Consider the following 24,375-nt stretch of genomic DNA (forward strand, 5'->3'; position numbering starts at 1 on the left):
GAGATTAGATCCTCACGCTGTCAGGCCTACCAGCCATCAGCTACTGTGAGCCGTGCATTTCCGAGTGGCAGGACGGTCGGCATCAATGGGGTTTTGTTCCCAAAGAAAGGTACACGAGAGAAGGATGGTTCAAGTTTCACCTCTGTCACAAACAGGGGAACAGTAGCTTCTCTCCTAAGCCAGGGATGGTTTGCCAAAAACAATGAGGTGGCCGCTGGGGGTAACGTGACATGCAGAGAGACAATAAATAGGAAGAAAGCTGGGAGCTGTACCCTCCAAAATAAACAGGATGACATTAAAGCAAAAATGTCTTTGGGAGAGCACCAAAAGCTAAATCAGGCACCTACATTTCTGATGACAGAGTCGGGACAATCTCGAGCAGCTCCTGCTTTCCTCATTGCCAGATCCGTCACCTCCTGCTGTTCCTGCGGCTCTGCCCTGCTTGTGCATTGGGTTTCAAGACCCTCTATTGTGTAAGATCAGACCTGGCCAACCTGTAGCTCTCCAGGTGTTGTTAAACTACAAGTCCCAGCATGCTCTGCCAGCCGATAAGCTAGCAGATAGCTGGCAGGGTGTGCTGGGACTTGTAGTTTCACAACGCCTGGAGAGCCACCGGTTGGCCAGGCCTTGATTAGACAGTTGAAGGATGGCCCAGATACAGCAGCTAGACTCAAGCACCAAGAGGCGATGATAGTGGTCACATTGTAGACATATGGCCACCTTTTCTGCTAGCACCAATTCATCGCTAACAGATCCTAAATAAGGTTAATAGTCAAATAGGTCCACAATGGGCAGGCAAAATTACAGTTTGTATGGGCACCTATACCATACTTGCCAAGTTCTTCTAGTTGGCGTCCGGGATCTGCCGGGGGGGAGGTGGGGGTCGAAATATCGCATCATTTTTGCATGCGCCTAGTGTGACGTAATGACGCGATGATGCAGTGGGGGGCGGGGCCAAATGCTGCGATTCCCGGAAAATCGCAGCATTTTGGACCGAACTCTGCCCACTCTAATAGGAAGTGGGCAGATGCGGGAGACTGCCATACTCTCCCGGGAGTCCGGGAGACCCACCCGGAATCCGGTAGAGTTGGCAAGTATGACCTATACTCTGTCACTTGCCCATATCAATGTCATAAATCCTTACACAAATGGCATCTCTTAACATACACATTGTGCCCATTAGGAATATCTCTCACCTTCATTCCTGGTTCACCTTGTGGCCCTGGCTCTCCCTTTGCCCCTGGAGGTCCCTACAATGAAGAAAACATGATTTAAGCATTTGATACAATCATTTCCTAAAAGGTGTGTGTACAGCTAAGTACACACAATGGTCAAGTAGTTATACACTCATCATCAAGGTGAGCCCTTCAGCAGCAATAAAGAGAATCTATTAAGGGATCATATGGAGAACAGAGAAGAAATAATAACAACATGATAGATATTGTGACCTAGAGCAAAAGGATAAGGATGATGATGATGACCTGCAGAGAGACACAAGGGGGCAGTGTTGCTCATGGTGCAGGAAGAGAAAGGAGAACGGTATAGTCGCTTGCTTAGAGGGGCAATGAAGGGCAGGGGGGCTTTTAATGCCACGTTAGCCTTGCCTAATGTGTCAATAAATCTAACCATTCAACAACCACCATGTAAAATAACATATTTTGATGGTAAGGAGGGCAGAGGATTGTTGAACTTGCATTAATACTACATTAACTCAGAGAGGACTTTATGAACGATGATGACAAGTTAGGAGTATATGAGAAACAATGATATAAAATGAGCATTAGGAGTGAGACATTAGGCCACATCCCACTTGCTGGATTTTCTAATTATTCCCTAGAAAGCAAGAATGTTCTAATGTTAATAGCCTTGAGGACACCTCAAATACTAATTAAGAGGTGTACATTGTAGGACTTTAGTGTTATACGTTCATCCACAGGACAGCCCCCACCAAAAGCTCATTTGCACTATGCCATAGCATAGGCCAATTATCGGATGGTGCTAGACAGCTGATTTGTTATAGACTGCCCTGCAAGGCTGTTTAAACTGTACATTGCAATCAGGCTTTTCTTTTTTTTTTATGGTCTCTTACAGAACAGAGATGACTGCTGTGGTACAAAGGGAACACAATGGAACTGTGAGGGATCGAGAAGACATCTTTGCTCGAAATTTAGACCCAAATCTGCCTCTTCCATTCTCTATTATGAAGCTACAGAGGAAATTTCCAAAACTTGTGCTGCATCCAAAATGTAATTCTTGACCCCTAATTACTTTTTGGGCTGGGTATCTAAACTTTAATGAGTTTATAATGGTTTTAATATTTGTTTAGCAAGTTCACATGTTTTTGATAAGCTGTAACACTGCTCAAACCAGCAACCAGGTCAGTGATACGTGTGCGCGAGTTTCTATATCAATACGGCATGTATAACAGTCACACTATATCCTACGCTTGCCAAAACGCCCGACAATGCGGACGTCCAATCAATTCATGTTATACATGCCACAAAAACCCATTAACCGATCAATTAGCCCATTATGGAACTATGAAAAAACTATGATCAACTTTACAGATTTGTTTTTAAAAGTTGGCTTTAAGTTTTAAGTGTTTTTTTAGATGATACCTTATGTCCGATTTCACCCAAAGCACCGACAGATCCTTGTGGTCCTGCTGGCCCCTGAAAGAGAGAGACAAATGGTTACAGGATTCGGTAAAGACAACATTCTACGAGATATGTTCTGAGTAGTCAAAGATCAGGTAATAAGACAGTCTCTCTTAACAGAGAACCTTCCATGTAATGATCTAGACAGCAGAGATTCTGCTGTAGACAATGGAGCAAGTGACAGAAAAGAGAAAGCTCAGAAAACGAAAAGGAAGAGAAAGAAGAGAACAAAAAAGGAAGAGAAAGAAGAGAACAAAAAAGGAAGAGAAAGAAGAGAACAAAAAAGGAAGAGAAAGAAGAGAACAAAAAAGGAAGAGAAAGAAGAGAACAAAAAAGGAAGAGAAAGAAGAGAACAAAAAAGGAAGAGAAAGAAGAGAACAAAAAAGGAAGAGAAAGAAGAGGACAAAAAAGGAAGAGAAAGAAGAGAACAAAAAAGGAAGAGAAAGAAGAGAACAAAAAAGGAAGAGAAAGAAGAGAACAAAAAAGGAAGAGAAAGAGAAAGAAAAAGAAAAGGAAGAGAAAGAGAAAGAAAAAGAGAAGGAAGAGAAAGAGAAAGAAAAGAGAAAGAAAAGGAAGAAAAGGAAGAGAAAGAGAAAGAAAAGGAAGAGAAAGAGAAAGAAAAGGAAGAGAAAGAGAAAGAAAAGGAAGAGAAAGAGAAAGAAAAGAGAAAGAAAAGGAAGAGAAAGAGAAAGAAAAGAGAAAGAAAAGGAAGAGAAAGAGAAAGAAAAGGAAGAGAAAGAGAAAGAGAAAGAAAAGAGAAAGAAAAGGAAGAGAAAGAAAGAAAAGGTAGAGAAAGAGAAAGAAAAGGTAGAGAAAGAGAAAGAAAAGGTAGAGAAAGAGAAAGAAAAGAGAAAGAAAAGGAAGAGAAAGAAAAGAGAAAGAAAAGGAAGAGAAAGAGAAAGAAAAGGAAGAGAAAGAGAAAGAAAAGGTAGAGAAAGAGAAAGAAAAGGAAGAGAAAGAGAAAGAAAAGAGAAAGAAAAGGAAGAGAAAGAAAAGGAAGAGAAAGAGAAAGAAAAGAGAAAGAAAAGGTAGAGAAAGAGAAAGAAAAGGTAGAGAAAGAGAAAGAAAAGGTAGCAAAAGAGAAAGAGAAAGAAAAGAGAAAGAGAAAGAAAAGAGAAAGAAAAGGAAGAGAAAGAGAAAGAAAAGGTAGAGAAAGAGAAAGAAAAGGTAGAGAAAGAGAAAGAAAAGAGAAAGAAAAGGAAGAGAAAGAGAAAGAAAAGGTAGAGAAAGAGAAAGAAAAGGAAGAGAAAGAGAAAGAGAAAGAAAAGAGAAAGAGAAAGAAAAGAGAAAGAAAAGGAAGAGAAAGAGAAAGAAAAGGTAGAGAAAGAGAAAGAAAAGGTAGAGAAAGAGAAAGAAAAGAGAAAGAAAAGGAAGAGAAAGAAAAGAGAAAGAAAAGGAAGAGAAAGAGAAAGAAAAGGTAGAGAAAGAGAAAGAAAAGAGAAAGAAAAGGAAGAGAAAGAAAAGAGAAAGAAAAGGAAGAGAAAGAAAAGAGAAAGAAAAGGAAGAGAAAGAGAAAGAAAAGGTAGAGAAAGAGAAAGAAAAGGAAGAGAAAGAGAAAGAAAAGGAAGAGAAAGAGAAAGAAAAGGAAGAGAAAGAGAAAGAAAAGGAAGAGAAAGAAAAGAGAAAGAAAAGGAAGAGAAAGAGAAAGAAAAGGTAGAGAAAGAAAAGGAAGAGAAAGAGAAAGAAAAGGTAGAGAAAGAGAAAGAAAAGAGAAAGAAAAGGTAGAGAAAGAGAAAGAAAAGAGAAAGAAAAGGTAGAGAAAGAGAAAGAAAAGAGAAAGAAAAGGAAGAGAAAGAAAAGAGAAAGAAAAGGTAGAGAAAGAAAATGAAGAGAAAGAGAAAGAAAAGGTAGAGAAAGAGAAAGAAAAGAGAAAAAAAAGGTAGAGAAAGAGAAAGAAAAGAGAAAGAAAAGGTAGAGAAAGAGAAAGAAAAGAGAAAGAAAAGGAAGAGAAAGAAAAGAGAAAGAAAAGGAAGAGAAAGAAAAGGAAGAGAAAGAGAAAGAAAAGGAAGAGAAAGAGAAAGAAAAGAGAAAGAAAAGGTAGAGAAAGAAAAGGTAGAGAAAGAAAAGGTAGAGAAAGAGAAAGAAAAGGTAGAGAAAGAGAAAGAAAAGGTAGAGAAAGAAAAGGAAGAGAAAGAGAAAGAAAAGGTAGAGAAAGAGAAAGAAAAGAGAAAGAAAAGGTAGAGAAAGAAAAAGAAAAGAGAAAGAAAAGGAAGAGAAAGAGAAAGAAAAGAGAAAGAAAAGGAAGAGAAAGAGAAAGAGAAAAGAGAAAGAAAAGGAAGAGAAAGAGAAAGAAAAGAGAAAGAAAAGGTAGAGAAAGAGAAAGAAAAGGTAGAGAAAGAGAAAGAAAAGTTAGAGAAAGAGAAAGAAAAAGAAGACGAGGAAGAAAAAGAAGAATAGAAATAAGAGGAAGAAGAGGAAGAGGAAGAAGAGGAAGAAAAAGAGGAAGAGGAAGAAAAAGAGGAAGAGGAAGAAAAAGAGGAAGAGGAAGAAAAAGAGGAAGAGGAAGAAAAAGAGGAAGAAGAAGAAAAAGAGGAAGAAGAAGAAAAAGAGGAAGAAGAAGAAAAAGAGGAAGAAGAAGAAAAAGAGGAAGAAGAAGAAAAAGAGGAAGAAGAAGAAAAAGAGGAAGAAGAAGAAAAAGAGGAAGAAAAAGAGGAAGAGGAAGAAGAAAAAGAGGAAGAAGAAGAGGAAGAAGAAGAGGAAGAAGAAGAGGAAGAAGAAGAGGAAGAAGAAGAAAAAGAGGAAGAAGAAGAGGAAGAAGAAGAGGAAGAAAAAGAGGAAGAAGAGGATGCGACAGCATGGACAGAGGAATGCGTCAGCATGGACGGCCTAGATTGTTCTGATACACACACAGTTCTTTCAAGTATGAACCAAGAAAGAATGTGAGGCACCCTTGAAAGGGACCATATGGTGAGAAATTTCATTGACCGATCTAGAACTTCTCCTTTACACAGACAATGCTTCCAGGTATCAGCCAAGAATGTGAACCACTCTATCGTCAGATGGTGCCATCAGTATCTGTGACCCATACTATGTCTATAAGAAGGCAAACATGAACGTATCTTGAAGTCAAAGGGAGTCTATCAGTGGTGAAACATTGAGGCACATGACATTAACAACCCCAGTAGCTATCAACTATCACTATGATGCCACCAAACAAGGCTGCAACAATACCGATTTATTTTATTTATGGCCGTGCACGGTAAATTCTGAGATAACCATCTACTTGCCTAACTAGTACGGTACTAAGGTGTTTACAAATAACTTTTCCAAACTGTCTGTGCCTTGAATGATGACAGCGAGATTATCCCTACAATGATATCACCTTTGGAAAGAAATCAATCAAATAAAAAAAAACAAAACACTGAAATTATGGTATAAAAGAGAACACCACAGAGACCACATCCTTAACAGCCAAAACTATTCTAATTGATTTCTTTTGGGGAGCACAGTGCCTGGGGTCATGAGTTTGATTCCTGACCATGGCCTTATCTGTGTGTAGTTTGTATGTTCTCCCCATGTTTGCGTGGGTTTCCTCCGGGTGCTCCGGTTTCCTCCCACACTCCAAAAACATAGTAGTAGGCTAATTGGCTGCTATTAAAATTGACCCAAGTCTCTCTCTCTCTCTGTGTGTGTATATTAGGGAATTTAGACTGTAAGCTCCAATGGGGCAGGGACTGATGTGAGTGAGTTCTCTGTACAGCGCTGCGGAATCAGTGGCGCTACATAAATGAATGGTGATGGTGAATTGTAATGCTGTTTAAATATAAATTTACCACCAAATGCAACAAGAGCAATTTGCAAAGAGCTGGTGGCTATTACAATGCCCTTGACATAGCATGTGCTTAGGATTTACTGACTATAAAAAAAGTGATACCTAGCACAATCTACACAGGTAAACCAGTACCAGGGTTGGAGCAAAGCGCTCACAAACAAAGCTTTGAGGTTTTGCCATTTGGAAAGCCCTGTTATAGAAACACATTTCCTCAAGTTGCTCTAACTGACTACAATGGACATTTATGAAAACTGGTGCAGAGGAAACAAGAAATGTTGCCCAGCAACCAACCTATCACTAAATGTCATTCTTCTAGTACAGCTTAGAAAAAGTTAGCCGTCTTGGTTGCTACGGGTAACAATAGCCTTTTCCCGCGCACCCTTACATTTGAGTGAGAACAACACACGGTTCTCCTGTTGTGTGTCCTGGAATTGGGGGTGAGGTGCGGTGCAGAATGCTATGCGCCTTCATACTGCTGGATCTGAGAGTAGATCAGTTAAGAAACTGCGTGAAACGGAAGACCACACACACACACACGGAATATAGAATCCTTCGTACTCGTGACACTTACCGGATTCCCTGGAATTCCCTTTTCCCCAGTTGGGCCAGAGGGTCCTGGTATTCCCTGTAAAAATGGTATACTTATGGGTTCATGACTTACAAATGCTCAAAATCAAAAGCCAAAAGGTTGTATTGTTACTTACTGGAAAGCCACGAGGCCCAACAGGTCCTCGTTCGCCCATCTTGCCCTGCACAAAACATGGTGCCATCAATGTCACAGGTTTAGTCATCTTCTGCGTTCATGTCAACTTGTGTTCTCCAGAAAAATATAGACTACTTACCTGTTGCCCAACCAGTCCTTCTTTGCCCTGTATTCCATGAGGTCCCTGTGAATAGGTCATTGCAACAGCTTAATATATAGATCTCCAATACTGCCAGGCTACTATCTTTCAATATTCAGTACAGAAAGAATTGTATAATAGCGAACTTGGAACGTGGGGTGGATTTCAAAAAAATAGGGCAGTGAGCGGAAAGCAATTTTGAATTGATTTAAAGGGCTTGTAACGTCAATTACCTCTGCTTAAATGTGCCCAGAACACAAGATAATGTATATAATAGATATAATTCTATCCCTCTGTGCTATGAGCAAATTTGGGGCTTATATTCTATCTACTTGCATGCACCTTGTAATTTTTTAGGTCCTTTCTAGACATGGTCACACCCCTAGTGATGTCACACCCCACCCAAATGATGTCTCACGCATACCTTCCCGCTAGACCACGGACCAAACCTATTGTACTATGAAAAGATTATCACAGCTCAATGAGACGGACAGAAAAACCCTGGTAAGAGATAAATGGAATATAGAGAAGAGAAGGCAAGCAAAGGAACTGTACTAAATGGTAAGCTTTGCAAGCAAACTTAAAAGCACCATCATAGAAACTAGGTAAAGTTCTGCAATAAGATTATTTAATACATTCATCCTTTGATATTTACAGAACACACAATGTTCCTGACATCCAGGTTATAGTAACATAGATCAGTTTCTATACATCTTTTATTAAATGCATTAAATTATCTTTGGGTCTTCCTTTTTGTGTTTTTCAGCTATATATTTATATAATCAGAGTTGTTTATTTTCGTTGGCCTGGGAAATGACACAAACATATCCAACAAATAGAGCGCAACGAAGCGCTCGTATCTCAGGGCTACGAAACAAACAGCTTCGCCTTCTGATACATAGACAGAAACCACAGAAGGAAGCCAGAAAGATAAATCAATGTATTTAGTAAACGTTACAAGTATAAGCCGATATATCAAGTTGAGGGATATCCCAATGTATTACCAGACTTCATTGTGGCTTAGAAGTGGTCAATTAGACGGAGGAATCGTTTGTGTAACTCTATTTTTGATTCAGATCATTGATTTTGTTTGCGGTTCTGGCCAAATCCAGAACATTTTCAAAGGATTCAGCTCAATTATTTTCCAATCACCAAACCCCGATCCATGCAGTGGTGCCAGAGCCGCAGTCTGCAGACAGCAGAGGTGACTGATGCATGATCAGGGGTGCCAAGAGGAAGGGGGGCAGGTACAGCTTACGTAGTGGGAGGACCTGATGTGACCCTTCCTTCAGCTATGGAAGGGAAACAAAATTCCTCTTGGTGTCCCCATGCATGACACCACTTTTGGCACTTCCACCTGGAGCATGTCAATTCCAGGGTTGGTAATTACCAATGAGGGCTCCGCTCAGTCCTGACCGGGCTCTGAACACCGAGAGCCACGTGTAAGTGCTGGGGCATTCATATTCATCATATATATAGCGCCACTAGTTCCGCAGCGCTGTACAGAGAACTCACTCACATCAGTCCCTGCCCCATAGGAGCTTACAGTCTAAATTCCCTAATATACACACACACACAGACTAAGGTCAATTTGATAGCAGCCAATTAACCTACCAGTATGTTTTTGGAATTTGGGAGGAGATCGGAGCACCCGGAGGAAACCCACGTAAACACGGGGAGAACATACAAACTCCACACAGATAAGGCCATGGTCGGGAATCGCACTCATGACCCCAGTGCTGTGAGGCAGAAGCGCTAAACACTGAGCCATTGTGCATTCAGAAGAGGACTGGTAAGTGGCTGAGGCCTCTGTAGAACAGCTGGCAGGTAGTAGGGGGTTCAATTTCTGGGCAGGGCGATGGTCACCGTTTGGTTTATTCCTTACATTCCTGGTTATAACAATAGTCATATCTTTCCTGCTAGAAACAATGGCTACATGATGTGCGCTGTTGAGTACAAAGGCCCTTAGTGGGAATTATCTGCCAATCAGTATCAATTATGGAGAAGAAAATACATTTCAAGCAACAACAATTACATTCAGTTAGTTATATACACATAATATACACTGTGAACCCAATGCCTTTAGCTCCTATAAAGCCCATTACCAGCGATGGAGGAATGTTTTCTTGGCCACTGGTCCACAGTGCATTAGAGTTGTTGTATAAAGCGTTGAATGTGTGTTCTGGGGGTCAGGGGTGACTATTACAGTGGATACAGGCATCATAGTATCACACAGACTGTCTGCGGGTAGCTTAGCAAGTCAATGACAAAGAACAACACCTCTGTGGGAACAGGAAGCTGGGAGCTGTCCACCCCCCCACTCTATACACAGCCCCCCTCCCCAGCCAGTGCTTGGAAGATCTGCTCTGTCACGGAGAATGCCATTCTGTGACATCCCACCCGGGTTAGAAAGCTAAAATTTACTACCGCACATGGGAAAGGGTGTGATACTAGTATCCTTGTGTCTGCATACCACATTATAAATCAGGCTGTGGGGCCCGACCAATCAGAGCAGCCCACACACCACGGCCTAGACGTAGCAGGTGCCATTTTCAGGGCTTCCTTAAGTAAATCATTCTGATTGGCTGCTGTCATTCACAGGCCAGAGCTGCTCCACAATGCAGGATTCAAAACACATTTAACGGTTTCCTTGATTTAGGAGAAATCCTAAATATTTAGGAAAAGTTGAAAGGGTCAGCGACACCACTTGCAGAATAATGAAACACTGTTTTAGTAACAGGGAAGCCTCAGTTCAAATCATCAAAGGTCTGCCTCTAACACTATGCTGACTATCAGCAGACAACCTGTCTCTCTCTCCAGGTGGCAGTGCATGCTGGGAGTTGTGTGTTAAAAATCAGGATAGACCTGCATCGCAGATTATATTTGAATTAAAAACAAAACGTATGTACTTAGAAGGTGCTCCATTTAAAATTAAATATTAGAAAGCATCAAGTTGGCACACTAAAATGGAACTTGGTTCATGTGAAACAGTAACTAAATCCATTTACACATATATAGGCCAAGTTTTCAGCAGCTGATAACATTGACAACATGTGAGATAAAGTTGTAATCTTAAGAATGGTCAAGGTATGCAAGCTTTTACATATATATTTGTGAAAGTTATTTATAAATCCTTTATATCAGGAAATTTGTATATAACGGTGTAGTGAGCCTTTAAACATGCAATAGGAGGGGTTATTGCTAAATGAGGAGGGGTTATAAATACAGTGGGCGGAGTCGTGCACAATATTAACATACTAGTAGCCCACTGTTAGAATGTCAGTACTACGCTGGCAGTGATAACTTTATAATCGCCTCTCCTTGCCAAACTGTGGTGTTCTGATAGCTGGAACCTCAGCGCTTTCACTATGGTAACATGTAATTAACCTGTTATTTACTGCAGGCCTATGACTGACTATAAGTGGCTTTACATACAAGTCATACTTGCCAACTCTCCCTGAATGTCAGGGAGACTCCCTGAAATAGGGGTGATCTCCCTCACTCCCTGAAGAGTCTGGCATTCTCCCTGATGCTGAGCCAGTACAAGACGTGGTTGGCTTCGCCATCTGTGGCATGATGACACAGTTCAGAAATTGTGTCCTATGTCCATGTATTGATGCCTATGGAGGTAGCCATTTTCATGGAGACCAAGATTTAATCAAAGACTGACAGGTAAGACAACACGACTTCAGTAATGGAGACAGAAATGCAAAAGACACTTCAGTCTCTAGAGATTCATTAGCTGCCTTTCTTTAACGCATAGTTGTCTAGTCTCCCGAAATGTCCGTCAAGCCCCCGCCCCCACGGGATCTCCCTGAGCTAGGAAAAGTTGGCAAGTATGATATATAAGTACTACCAGATTACAGGCACGAATGACAGCATCAGGAGTTAAGATTTTCTGTGTCCCAAGTATAGGTGTAGCAGAAATTTGTATAAATTCCAGACTTCCAAAACCGAATGATGTTTGAAGACAAAACTACTATATTAGTACAGTAACGCTTGATAAATAAATTGTATTGTGCTCTACAAAATTTTACTAACTCTAAGCAAATTAAACTCTGCAAGCAGACTGCCATTGTTCGTGTCTCCGTCCCAACAATCTCGTCTCCTCCCAAAGCCCACTTGCCAGTCTCATTCATATGTGATAATCCTACACTGCACTGATGTCACCAAGGGCATGGGATAACATAACTGGGGGTGTGTGGGGCCGGGTCATCGTTCCAAAATACCACAAATCCCTAGAGAAACGATCCTGGCTACTACCTTAACTAGAGGTACCGGGAGGACGCAGGATAGTTGGAAGCTCACACTGATTACTGGCATGGAGTGTGCTCGAAGGGTTAACAAAGTGGATGCTAAATATGGATAGGGGAAACTGAAGTCTATGCAATTTCCTCTATGCCTATAGCCACACATATGGATAACATACAGCCATGTCTCGCATTGGCACAATTAAGCAATCCCCACAGTGCGGGCAGGGGGGGGGGGGGGGGGGGGCAGGTGTGGATCTATTGTTTTAAAGAGCACCCGTTGCCTTTACATGGTGGAGAAATCCATTTTGTGGGCTTAACCAACATTTATGTGAAGGCAGCCAATCAATTCTCTAGGGACCAGTCACATGACTGAGGCACTGCTTGTTCACTAGTCACATGACAATGGCTGCTGGTGAACTCTAGAATATTGGTTCAGTCCACAAATTTTTTGCCTTCAACGTGTGGGCGCAAATGGGCTTTTTACTACCAGAACTGTGCTTAATGTGTCTACCCCCTCTAGTATATAGGCTTAAACACTGGCCTTGGGCGTTTCTGCAACCAATCACTATGGTTCTATATATGGCCGTTCTGCACACCCTCTTGTGTCAGAACCTATCAGCGCTGACAGATGCGTTATAAATCCTTTTGCATACTTGCCACTTTGTCAATATCCTGGATCTAATCCAGTGAACACTGTGGACCGTCTGCATATTTTACACTTCCACAATTTTCCCCCTGCGAATCTTGCATTTTTGTTTTCTATAAAGGGCACATTTACATAAATGTTTCACTGACAAAGCGCTCTATAGCTGGAGTGAAGTAATAATAATCAATCTCATGACGGCAGCAGAAAAGTCTGAGTAATAGTGCAGAATCCCCTATAAAGGGACACACAACTACCAAGTAACAATCTGAAAATCCTGTGCATCCCTCACTGCGTTAAAACTTGTCTTTGCTGGTGTAATTGGGCTTTGCCAGATTACATGGAGAGGGTGCCTTGAAATCAAGTATTTCTATAAATATAAAAGTAGTTAATGACGACCAAGTTGCTAAGTGAATTTTCCAGCTCTTGAGTGTGAGACGTCATCTTCCAAACATAAGAGGGGGGGGGGGTCCCAGATATTGGGAGATACTGGTCCCCCGGTTGCATTTTTGTTGTTGTGGGGGAGGGGGTTTTAATATAAAAACATAACTGAGAGGAATTCTATTAATGGAAACAATTCCCTAAAGGAATTCTATTCCTGACGGCTTCCCTTGGACCGACCAGAGCATTGGAAATGCTACAGCTCTGAAAACAAAGCGTCAATTTTCAATTGCCTGGTTATTAAAGCTCACAATAGGAGTAATCACAGCTCTGCAGCGTTTAATTTAATGAAACAAGTCATAAATCCTCATTAATTTCTGGATACAGCCAGCGTATACTGTACGTCCAACACTCGGCAATTATTCCCAGCTGTGACAACAGTACAAATACAAACGGATTGTTTTTGTAATTCCCATACATTCAACTTCTAAATTGCTGTGGTGCATCTCTGCCTTTGAATTAAAGGGACGTGTTTAGTTGTCCGTTTTTATTTAAAAATTGAAAAAGTAAAACGGTTTTATGTTTGTTCCTGTTAACTAAAATTAGCAAAGTCCTGGGGGGATCATCGTTCGGTGGTTTAGTAAAGACTCAATGTTGATGGGGAAACGTGACAGGTTGGGGAGGGAGGAGAATGATGAGGTAACGGCTATCCAGTCATGTGTGGCCAACATCCACCTCCTACACGCTACATTCTTTACCATGGAGGGCAATCAGTGCCACTCATTCACAACGCATCAGCGGAGAGCACAGGTCCGACACAGCAGCGCACGTATAATAGAGCAGGAGTCAGAATAATGGACGTCAATCTCAGACCACGTCCGCTGTTTACACTGGAGTACGGAGCCATATCCAGCACGGTGGGACAGCAACGTCCGCTAATAGTGGATCTTACTGCGTGCTAGTATGTGAATGGGGAGGAACTCAGTGTATTGTGCGTGTGGTCACTGCACTGCCAAGTGAACAAGCCTTGTGGGTTTACTACAAATTCTACATTGTCCTGTATCCTGCACTGATGAGCTCTAACCTCCCACAAACAGGCTCTTCTGTTCTGTATGCTTTATTTTGGTTGTGTACTCCTATGTAATATACTTTCACTTTTACCTGCATTTGTATAGCTCTACAGAAGATGTTAGCACACTACAGATACTATAAAATAATAGTAGCAACTGTATGCAAGTAGCATAAACATCTAAGTAAATGGCCTTTATCTATGCTCCTATTAGATGTACTGTACACCACATCCAGGGGTTACCCAATCAGCATCTACTGAGTGATCAGAGCTGAGAGGCGCAGGACCGATACAGGCATCATCGTCCTGGAGAATCTGGTGCAAACAAAATTACGTATTTAATCTAAATTTACTGCAGTTAGCCAGTGACTTCATAATCCTGGAGATGTGGGTTTCAACCAATCAAATGTGCACATGATTGTGAACAATCCAAATGATTCTGGTCTTTTTGGGGTTATGCAAACGCCCTAAACGCACACTTTTGGCCAGCTGGGTATAATAGGAGTGTACGTTCAGTCCTCAGCACAGGTTTTCGGGAACTCCTCAAAGAAATAAATGTGAATCACCGATTCTACATTGCCTTAAAGGAATCCTTCTTTGTTTATATGAGACATTAATTAAGATTTGCACGATTAGCTATTTTTAAGCGCCCGGGGGGCTGGGAACTTGATATTTGATAAAACAATGCACATCTGGTACAGACGGGTCCTGGAAGAGGATGAGGGGCTACGGGACATCAGGAGAAAATGCAATCAAACAATTCAGGACATCACTGTCCTAGCCCTTTGAATTCACTATTATACATACCAGACTGCCAGAAACAGCGCACAGTCACCGAGCTGCCAGAGGAGTGTTTATCACTGTGCATTACTAGCTGCTGACTTGAACCCATAAATGGAAAAAAAAACTTTTTTTTTTTTTTTTTTTTTAAAGGCCATGAAATAAACATTGAGTCTTATTTCTACTGGCAGTCGTCGGAAGCCCTGTGAACAGGTCATTGTTCGAAGTGGAGAAATGGTGCTGTGCGGCTGAATATTAGCTGTTGAGTGGCATTCCTACCTGAGAACAGAGAGGTTCCGTGTGTGCAACCAAGATGTGGGATAATTAAAACTACAACTACCAGCATGCTCAAGCAGCAAGTCTGCTGACCGGGGCATGCTGGTAGTTGTAGTTTAACCAACAGCTGGGGACCTACGAGTTTTCTAGGATCAGTGTCGTTTGCAATAAGGCAAAAAAAAGCAAAGTTGGCAAAAGCTGGAGACATGGGGCTAACAGTGCAGGTAGTGGAAGGGTTAAATAAGCATAGACCAAAAAGCTGCAAGCAAGAGAGATTGAAACTCCTCAATCTGTTGGCTGCGTAGCAAGTTAAGAAGTAAGGAGCTAGCACTGGCGAGGGCACTTACCTTGGTACCTGGTATCCCAGGTCCTCCCGTTGGTCCATCAGGGCCTCTGGCACCCTGAAAAAGAGGAGAGTTGAGATGCAATATGAAAACCGAGCAGCAGGTGTCTCCCGTGTGCTACTTAAAGCTGCTTTTACAGTGGGCCCAAGTCAAAAGCCCCCTTGTCCTGCTATCCTCCCACTTGTAGCCCCGTCGCTTAACCCTCCTCCCTCCTCAGCACTGCTTGGAGAGGGGTGAAAAGAAAAAAAAAAAAAAAAGCTTTCAGGAAAACAAACAGCTGTGTCCTTTTACTCTCATCCTGAGGCCAGCCCCTGATCACAACTTCCCCATTAACCCAGACTCCAGCCTCAGCCTTCTCCCTGATCAGCATCAAAATCCTTCAATTGAAATGAGTCACAAAAGGTCTGAGATTTATCGTCAGACGGGGTAATCACAACCGTGAATGTGTTCTGTGCCCGAACCAAGGTGTCTGCAGGTCATCAGCTTGAAGGTCTGACTGATCACAGGGTACAGAAACTACCTTGCATGTCTCCTTGTGCATGAAGGATACATACTGCCACTCTCCTATAGCCATACTGAATAGTACACCCACTGCGGACTCCTAGGGCTAGATTTACTAAATTGCGGGTTTGGAAAAAAGATGATGTTGCCTATTCAACCAATCAGATTCATCTTTCATTTATTTAGTACATTCTATAAAATGACAGGTAGAATCTGATTGGTTGCTACAGACAACATCTCCACTTTTTCAAACCTGCAGTTTAGTAAATATACCCCCTAGATGCATTATTAGACAGGAGCAGAAACCAAGCTGGGACATTAAACATACAATTTAACCTGGTGCATTTTGCACAGTGCTTAGTTCATACTTGTAACTCTGCGGTCCTGTGTCTGGATGATTCTAACACGGTCTTATCAAACGAGCTCCTGAGTTCCGACAACTATTTTAAAGCCCACCTGTTCCCTACACACAGTAATTTGTGGGCTGACACAACATTCCGCAGGTCGGCTCACTAGGAACTAGGTGATGTCAGAAGTTCCCAGTGACGTAACAGTTCTCGTGAAAACTAGGTTATATACACTGTAATGGTTCCTCGTCAGATTGGCTCAATCTTCCTATCGATCGATTAATCAGAGTCATCTGTTATGCGACTGGGAATCCGTCAAATTGCAGCTCTCCGAATGAATTCATGAGACAAGTGGATATATAACAAACGTCTCGCTGCCTGAAGGGAATCACTGGTATAATAAGTTGCAGGTTCTTCCATGGAATATCTTACGAAACAACAGGCTAGGAACACAGTATGGAGAGAAGGAAACAGTACTGCATGTCTTAGTGGCCCTATACCTGTATCGCTACTCTGGTCATGCACCTTGTCTCACATAGGAAACAAAGGACTGATTGGAAGGAGGAATCTTTGCATTAGGTGTATTTATTAATGATTTATACATGTTCACTGAATAATAGGCATGTGATTGGCCATGTCTACAGTCAGCGGCTTCAACTTCCCAGGACGCTCAAGTTAACACTGAACATTTCAGCCAGGATAATTATACACGTCTGAGGACACTGACTAAATGGGATAGTGGGAACAAATCCCAATAAATGTGTAATAAAGGGTTCGTTCACTTTTCTGTTTTAATAGTACACTCCCCAAAAATAGTGCTGGGTCCCCCATCACAGCTGTTCATGGTGTTCTGTGCGATGGATCTTGTGTGGGTTTGGACCACTCCCCTCTCTTTTAATAGTGCTCCCCAAATTAGTGTTCTGTGCCCCCCACTCCCCCTCCAGGTATGGATAAAAGTAACGACCGCGGGACCCGTCCCGGTAGCTGCCACATTAATTACACGGCTGCTGCTACATAAAAGATTTCCTGCTCTTCATCCTAGTAGAGCCGGCCACAATAAATACGTGGAGGGGAAGTGAGGGGCACAGAACACTAATTTGGGGAGCACTATTAAAAGAGAGGGGAGTGGTCCAAACCCACACAAGACCTTTATTCTGTATTTAGCAACACAGTATAAATGGAAATTGCCTGTTGGACTAGATTGTTTTAAAAGCCAATTGTAAAATTATTTTGCTGCGGTCCTCCTGTGCAAAGCATTTCCCCAATAACTTAACATTAAAGATTTCAATTAACATGCCAAATAAAGGGCTCACAGGAGCGTTTTTTTTAATTCGACATTTGTGGCGTTTGTAATATGAAATACACTAGTTTATTTGAGCACTGTCAAAGAGCCTCTGTGCATCTATAATACTGGCCTATGCCATCTCTGAGCTTTGCGTCAGTGTGCCAAGTAGAGAACATATTCAAGTTGGACTTATTTCCATCCCTTGTAGATCATTTAAACATCACTTGCGCACAGGCGTAATCCCAAATATGTACGTGACATGACCGGGCAGCTGCGGTCTACCAGGGCGATTAGGATGGTCATACAAGCATGGCATTGACATTGTTCATATTGTGCCAGTGGAGCAGGGGATGAGCGCCAAGCTGATTACACTCCTTTCGTAATTGCCGCCAATGTACCGCATCACCGCAAATCTCCCCCTCTGAGTGATCATAGAGATCAGATTACACAATACAAAGAGAAAATCATTGTATGTATAGGACACAGGTGGATATATGGGATAGTACATTCCTTACTATACATTATCATTATCATCATCACCATCTATTTATATAGCGCCACTGATTCCACAGCGCTGTACAGAGAACTCATTCACATCTGTCCCTGCCCCATTGGAGCTTACAGTCTAAATTCCCTAACATACACACACACAGAGAGAGAGAGAGAGAAAGAGTTAGAGGGAGAGACTAGGGTCAATTTTGATAGCAGCCAATTAACCTACTAGTATGTTTTTGGAGTGTGGGAGGAAACCAGAGCACCTGGAGGAAACCCACGCAAACAAGGGGAGAACATACAAACTCCGCACAGATAAGGCCATGGTCTGGAATTGAACTCATGACCCCAGCGCTGTGAGGCAGAAGTGCTAACCATTAAGCCACTGTGCTGTACATTATAAGGGTATTAGAAGTTGCTGAGGAATCCTGTGACAATATAAAAGCAGAAGGCTGAAGGCTGAGTGCTTTACAACAGGACAAAGACCTCCTAGATGATGTCCAAAATCGGTAATAATGTACAGTATGGGTGGCATTATTCCTCATTATATACAAGTTTTCCTAATGAACACTGAAGCGACGACATCAAAATTTACGGATTAAAAGCAATGACATCAGAAATTACCATCGCTATTTATAAAGGTGTTATTTACAGGAGTTTTGCATATATTAGCATCAATTCTAAATAGATTAAATAGATATTCTTCTGACAACTTTTCTGTTACAGGATTCCTACTTGGCCATTATAAGAGGTTCTCTCACAAGTGGGCTGCTAAGGTGAGACTCGCCCGCTGGCAGTGAAAGGGTTACATGGGTGGGTCGCAGTGGACGGACCCTATTCCCGCTAGAAGACCAGTTTCCTCCTGTTCCAGTTCTGAGCTTGGACCATTTGGGTTTCCTGCCCTGTGAGGACTTCATGGAAAGCATGAGTCGCTGATATCTACAAGGGAACAAGGATTTACACTTACACGAGGCTTACGGATGTATTCTGAGGTCAGGGAGTTTATGTAGAAACATTCATCTCAGCTGATGGGAGCCAAGTTATACGTACTAAGTAGGAAAATGTAAGAGAGCTACCATCTCATCCTATGTATGCCAAGCCAGCTATGACTTAAAGGCGGATAGGGCCATCCTATATGAAGGGGTAGGAATAGCTTCGATATGCTGGAAAATAACACACTAGAGGAGCATGAGGACAATTATAATACAATCTATTACTCTTTAATACAACATTACACCTACCCAACATGACCTGATCACTGGACATGATCATAATACAATTCTATTACACTGTATACAGACATAGGACACTACACCCCCAACATGACCTGACCACTGGACATGATCATAATACAATTCTATTACACTCTATACAGACATAGGACACTACACCCCCAACATGACCTGACCACTGGACATGATCATAATACAATTCTATTACTCTATACAGACATAGGACACTACACCCCCAACATGACCTGACCACTGGACATGATCATAATACAATTCTATTACTCTATACAGACATAGGACACTACACCCCCAACATGACCTGACCACTGGACATGATCATAATACAATTCTATTACTCTATACAGACATAGGACACTACACCCCCAACATGACCTGACCACTGGACATGATCATAATACAATTCTATTACATTGTATACAGACATAGGACACTACACCCCCAACATGACCTGACCACTGGACATGATCATAATACAATTCTATTACACTGTACACAGACATAGGACACTACACCCCCAACATGACCTGACCACTGGACATGATCATAATACAATTCTATTACATTGTATACAGACATAGGACACTACACCCCCAACATGACCTGACCACTGGACATGATCATAATACAATTCTATTACATTGTATACAGACATAGGACACTACACCCCCAACATGACCTGACCACTGGACATGATCATAATACAATTCTATTACACTCTATACAGACATAGGACACTACACCCCAACATAACCTGACCACTGGACATGATCATAATACAACTCTATTACACTGTATACAGACATAGGACACTACACCCCCAACATGACCTGACTACTGGTAGTTTCATTGTGCGCTTATGGTGACTTTTGCTAGCAAACAAATAAACAGTATTCGTCTGTGTGTTGGATGATTCAATTCCTGCTTTTTTGATCCCAATAAAAACATTGAGGTTCTTTAGGGAGAGGACTCTTCCTATTGATGATGCTACTTGGTTCCAGAACCATGGTACTACAGAACACAGCCTCAAAATATATTCCCATTAATCTGGACCCCCCCTTTCTTCCTTGATAAACAGGAATGATTTATGGACTTTCAACAGGACCAATGAGTTGGGTGTAATAATTTGATAAGCTGTAGACCAACTTGGTAGCTTCCTTTGGTCACGATGGAGCAACAGAGTCTCTAAGCTAGCAGTGGGAGATAGACATGGAGGTCTTCTTCTCATTTGCTGACAAATGGGAGTCTGGTCTGTAGGATGCAGGAACATTGCTGAGTATAGGACAGACATAACACCTCTGTTATCTGGTGATCTTTCACATAGGTTTATAAAGCACAAGGATTCTATCTTCACATTAAGTAATACATTGGTGCACACTAAATGAGAGATTTAATGCATTCTAAAAAAATCAATAGGCGAAATGCTGTACTTTTTAACAATCCAGGCAAGAGACAAGAGCTTGCCAAAATATAAAAAGAGACAGATTCGCACAAGTCCAAATCGGTACCACTAGTCAAAAATCCACTCTCGCACCCTCCAGGTGGAGCCACCGTTATCGCCGGTCGAGAGGTAGGATTTGAGATGAGTTTTATTTATAAAACTTGTGGACCTACAAACTAACAGCCAGTGGTGAAGGAGGGAGTCTTGTTCTGAAATGGGTTGGTGGTTTCGATGAAGCCCACATTAGTGTTCCCCGTTTGTAAGAGGCCAGCAGGGTTTTCCCCCGTATGTACACACAATGGAGCTTGGTGGGTAATGAGAGTCGAAGCCAACTCATCCATTTGGGCTGCCTCATAAGAAATGAATCCAAATTAATCGGATCTTATCAGGTGTGGGTGAAAAACATGCAAAGGATGACCCTTGGAACCTGCCTGCATTGCGGACTTGCCCACAAAAGTACCAAAATCGCTCACTGATCTGGTTGTTTTCAGTCCAGTTGAACAACCAGATCCCAATGTAAGTAAGGACAACCTAGATCTATCAGCTATTTAGACCTTACAACTCTGACCTCAGGTTAAATTCTGATATGAAAAGTACTGGGTCCCTTTATAAGTAATTTACCTGTACAACTTACTTTAAATAGTAATTGGACATTTTTCTAAACTGGAGCTAGGTTTTCTATCCTGAAAATCAATACCGCCTGTCCTAAAGGACACACATTTCACGTACAATAAAACAAATCACACTCTTATTACATTAAATTAACTGAGGGGTCAGGGAACAGGGGTAAATTACCCCAAATGGGGTAAAAATTAAATTCCTGGGGGTAATGCTGCCGATTCACATGCTGTCAGTTGGATTGTAGACCCCTTAACATGTGAAATTGCTGTTGTACCAGAAGAGCCTCCAGGGTTGGCAGAGGCACTTCTTGAGCTTCGATACAATAATGAAGCACATATTGCATTTGAAAACAAAGCAGATCTGTCATATTTTTGGATGTCAACAGCTGCAAAGGCATCAAAATTGCACATGAGGAGGCAGTCAAAAAGTTGCTGCCTTTTGCAACAACCTACCTTTGCGAACAAGGATTTTCCACTCTAACGAACATAAAAACAAAGCAGAGAAATCGATTGGACGCTGAAGACTGTATCCAAATTGCTTTGACATCAAAATGCCCCAATATTGATGCTCTCTTATCGAAAATGAAGCAACATCATTTCTCCAAAACCTGAAGTTTTGAAATTGAAGCTTTCAAAGAAATTTTGAATAGATTCAATAAAATTTTGAATTCCAATAATAATATAATGATTTCCTTCCTTTCAAATCAAGGGGGTAACGTCGGCGTATCTAAATATATTTGGGGGTAAAAGGTAAAAAAGTTCCCTGACCCCTGAATTAACTAAAACCCCAAAATAACCCACCAAAAAGTGTTTAACAATATATAAAAAAAAAAGTCTCATGATTTTCAAATGTTTGAAAGGTTCTACGTTTATTTAACTATACCACATACTTGTTCATAAGATTCTATACGGCTTCCGCAGTTCAGGGGTTAAACAGCTGTGGCACTCTGGCCTGGCTGCAGACCTGTAAAGCCTGCAGCTTTAAAGGTGCCGCAATTAGGCTTTCAGCACAGTCCCTGCTGTATATGAATGAGGCTCAAGCTGCTCTGACAAAGGGATAATTCTTCAGAGACGGAGAGTACGCGGCGGTGGCAGGAAGAGGCTGATGAAGAGGTGAGACAAGAATCTTCGTGTTTAGAGCCCAGCCTCACAGTCATTCATCACAGGCCCTGTGTGCTCGCTAAAAATTCATCTTTCAAGACCCAGCAAAAACAAACACAGCGCAGAAGCTTTTCCTAATGGAAACATCTCCTATCAGGACCAAGGAAGTGCAAGAAACACCGATATTCCCGAGACAAGATCTCCTTTGTCAAGGGCAGGAGTAAAAAATAGCTAACAAAAATTCCTTCTTTTCAGAGCACATTCCCGAATTTTTGGGAGGGAGGTTTCCTGTGAAACTGTGCTAGATATTTGCGTAAAACTTAATTGCACATGTGAATTACCTACTACAGTTTACTAGAAGATCAAGGATACTATAAAATTACATTTCTTAATTTCAGCATCTGCTCTACTGCAAATAAAAAGGACAATATAGCAGAGACGTATCTCGTCCTTATATAAAAGGGACCCACGGACAATAAAGATCATTTATAAAAGTGCTGGATATTCAGGACAATACTGTTTGCTCACACACCAATGGAGTTGGCACATGAAAATGGCAGTGTTCGGAGGGTTTTGAAAATGGGATGGCAGGAGCTGGGCGCATGGAGGGGTGTAGGACTAGGTGCACCTGTGCCCAATTTAACACTGCATGAATAAACAAAATTACATTTAGCAGGACAAAATATTCAAATTAAATTTGCTGGTGTGCACGCGGCTTGGTTTTAAATGAATGGAGAGGTCCCAAAGTGGTGATACGATGGACTTTGATGTGAAGTTTCTATTCTTTCTTGCTAGATCAGTGTTGGCTAACCTGTGACACTCCAGATGTTTTGCGAAACTACAAGTCCCAGCATGCTTTGCCAATATATAGCAGCTTATTGCTAGAAGAGTATGCTACGACTTGTAGTTTCACAACACACCTGGAGTGTCACAGGTTAGCCAACACAGGGCTAGATCCACAAAAGGTCACTCACATAAAATTAAATAAATAAAAATAAAAGTGGACTCATTTATTAGGAGCATTTGTGTCCATAGAAATGGATTGCACTCCTTGGGGAATATTTACTAAACTGCAGGTTTGAAAAAGTAGAGATGTTACCTATAGCAACCAATCAGATTATAGTTATCATTTATTTAGTACATGCTACCAAATGACAGCTAGAATCTGATTGGTTGCTATAGGCAACTTCTACACTTTTTCAATGCCGCGGTTTAGTAAATATACCCCCTTGACTTTCTAACGGTTCGCAAATGACCGTTCATTAGAGGTATATATGGAAACTGTTTCATACTTTGTAAATAAAATAGTTATGTATTCCAAGAAAAATGTATTATGGCAGAATGCCATATTTGTATTCCTATTACACATAGGACAGTCTTACCTCCCAACTTTTGAAGTTGGGGTATCGGGATGATGTGCTCGTGAGAAGGGGCAGTGAGCGCATTTTATGGGCGTGACCACACCCCACCGGGGGCGTGTTCAGTGCTTAAGTTGCTGTGTGCACCAGTGGCAGGTATACTTTCCCACCATGGGACAACGCCTATATTGGGACAGCTGGGAGGTATGGCACAATAGCAATCTCTGACCACAGCTTAATGGTTACTACATTTAATACCGAGGTTTTTCCGCTTTCTGAGCCCGAATTTAAGGTCTGCTCTGGGATGCGTAACATCCAGTAGAGGTCAGTTAGAAGCAAATGCATACGAACCAATCAGATTCTAAAGATATTTCTATTACAGTTTACAAAATCAAAGCAAATGTGGGATTGATTTTTTATTGGATACCGGCCCCTTTTATGTATACTTACCTAATCGCCACTTTTCAGATATGACCCTCTCGCCTCCAATCACATCCTGATAGGTGTAGGAAAAGATTTTAGTAGTTGTACATGTAAACTTTCCCTAAGCAGATGTCAAGCGGCTACAAGCTCGATATATAACACAACGTCCATAACGGGAGTTTCCAAAATTCCCCAAATAAGTAGCAATAGGAAGGTTTATTTCTGCCTACAATTAAATACTTTTTGGTCATCACAAATCGGTACACCCCAACCCTACTGGTGAGAGTACCCTCCTTTCTATCTAGCGGAGGATCCTACTTTTAAATATAGCAGGAGAAAGAATTATGTTCAGCGCAGCCAACGTCAATAATACTAAATGAAACGGTAAGTTTGGGGAGAGAGCGTTTGGTACTCCGTGAAAGGGGTTATGATGGGAGCCGATGTTAGCAAATAGAGTTAGGATATGGACAGACTATCTAATTCTGTGAACTGAACCAGAACGCTTCCAGAAGTTTTGGAATGGAAAACCCAGGACACCCA

General features: G+C 41.6%; 1 protein-coding gene across 2 annotated transcripts in view; it reads right to left on the bottom strand.

Annotated features, from left to right (window-relative positions):
• COL27A1 (collagen type XXVII alpha 1 chain) overlaps nt 1-24,375 on the bottom strand; it is a 199,965-nt gene that overhangs the window by 48,230 nt on the left and 127,360 nt on the right. For both annotated transcript variants that reach the window (XM_075185183.1, XM_075185182.1), the window contains exons 29-34: nt 15,021-15,074; nt 7,272-7,316; nt 7,134-7,178; nt 7,001-7,054; nt 2,619-2,672; nt 1,197-1,250 (exon numbers count right to left, since the gene is read on the bottom strand). In XM_075185183.1, the coding sequence (XP_075041284.1) occupies nt 1,197-1,250; nt 2,619-2,672; nt 7,001-7,054; nt 7,134-7,178; nt 7,272-7,316; nt 15,021-15,074 (306 nt within the window). The remainder of the gene's footprint in view (nt 1-1,196; nt 1,251-2,618; nt 2,673-7,000; nt 7,055-7,133; nt 7,179-7,271; nt 7,317-15,020; nt 15,075-24,375) is intronic.

The sequence above is a fragment of the Mixophyes fleayi genome, chromosome 9, assembly GCF_038048845.1.
Source record: "Mixophyes fleayi isolate aMixFle1 chromosome 9, aMixFle1.hap1, whole genome shotgun sequence".
Lineage (NCBI taxonomy): Eukaryota > Metazoa > Chordata > Amphibia > Anura > Limnodynastidae > Mixophyes > Mixophyes fleayi.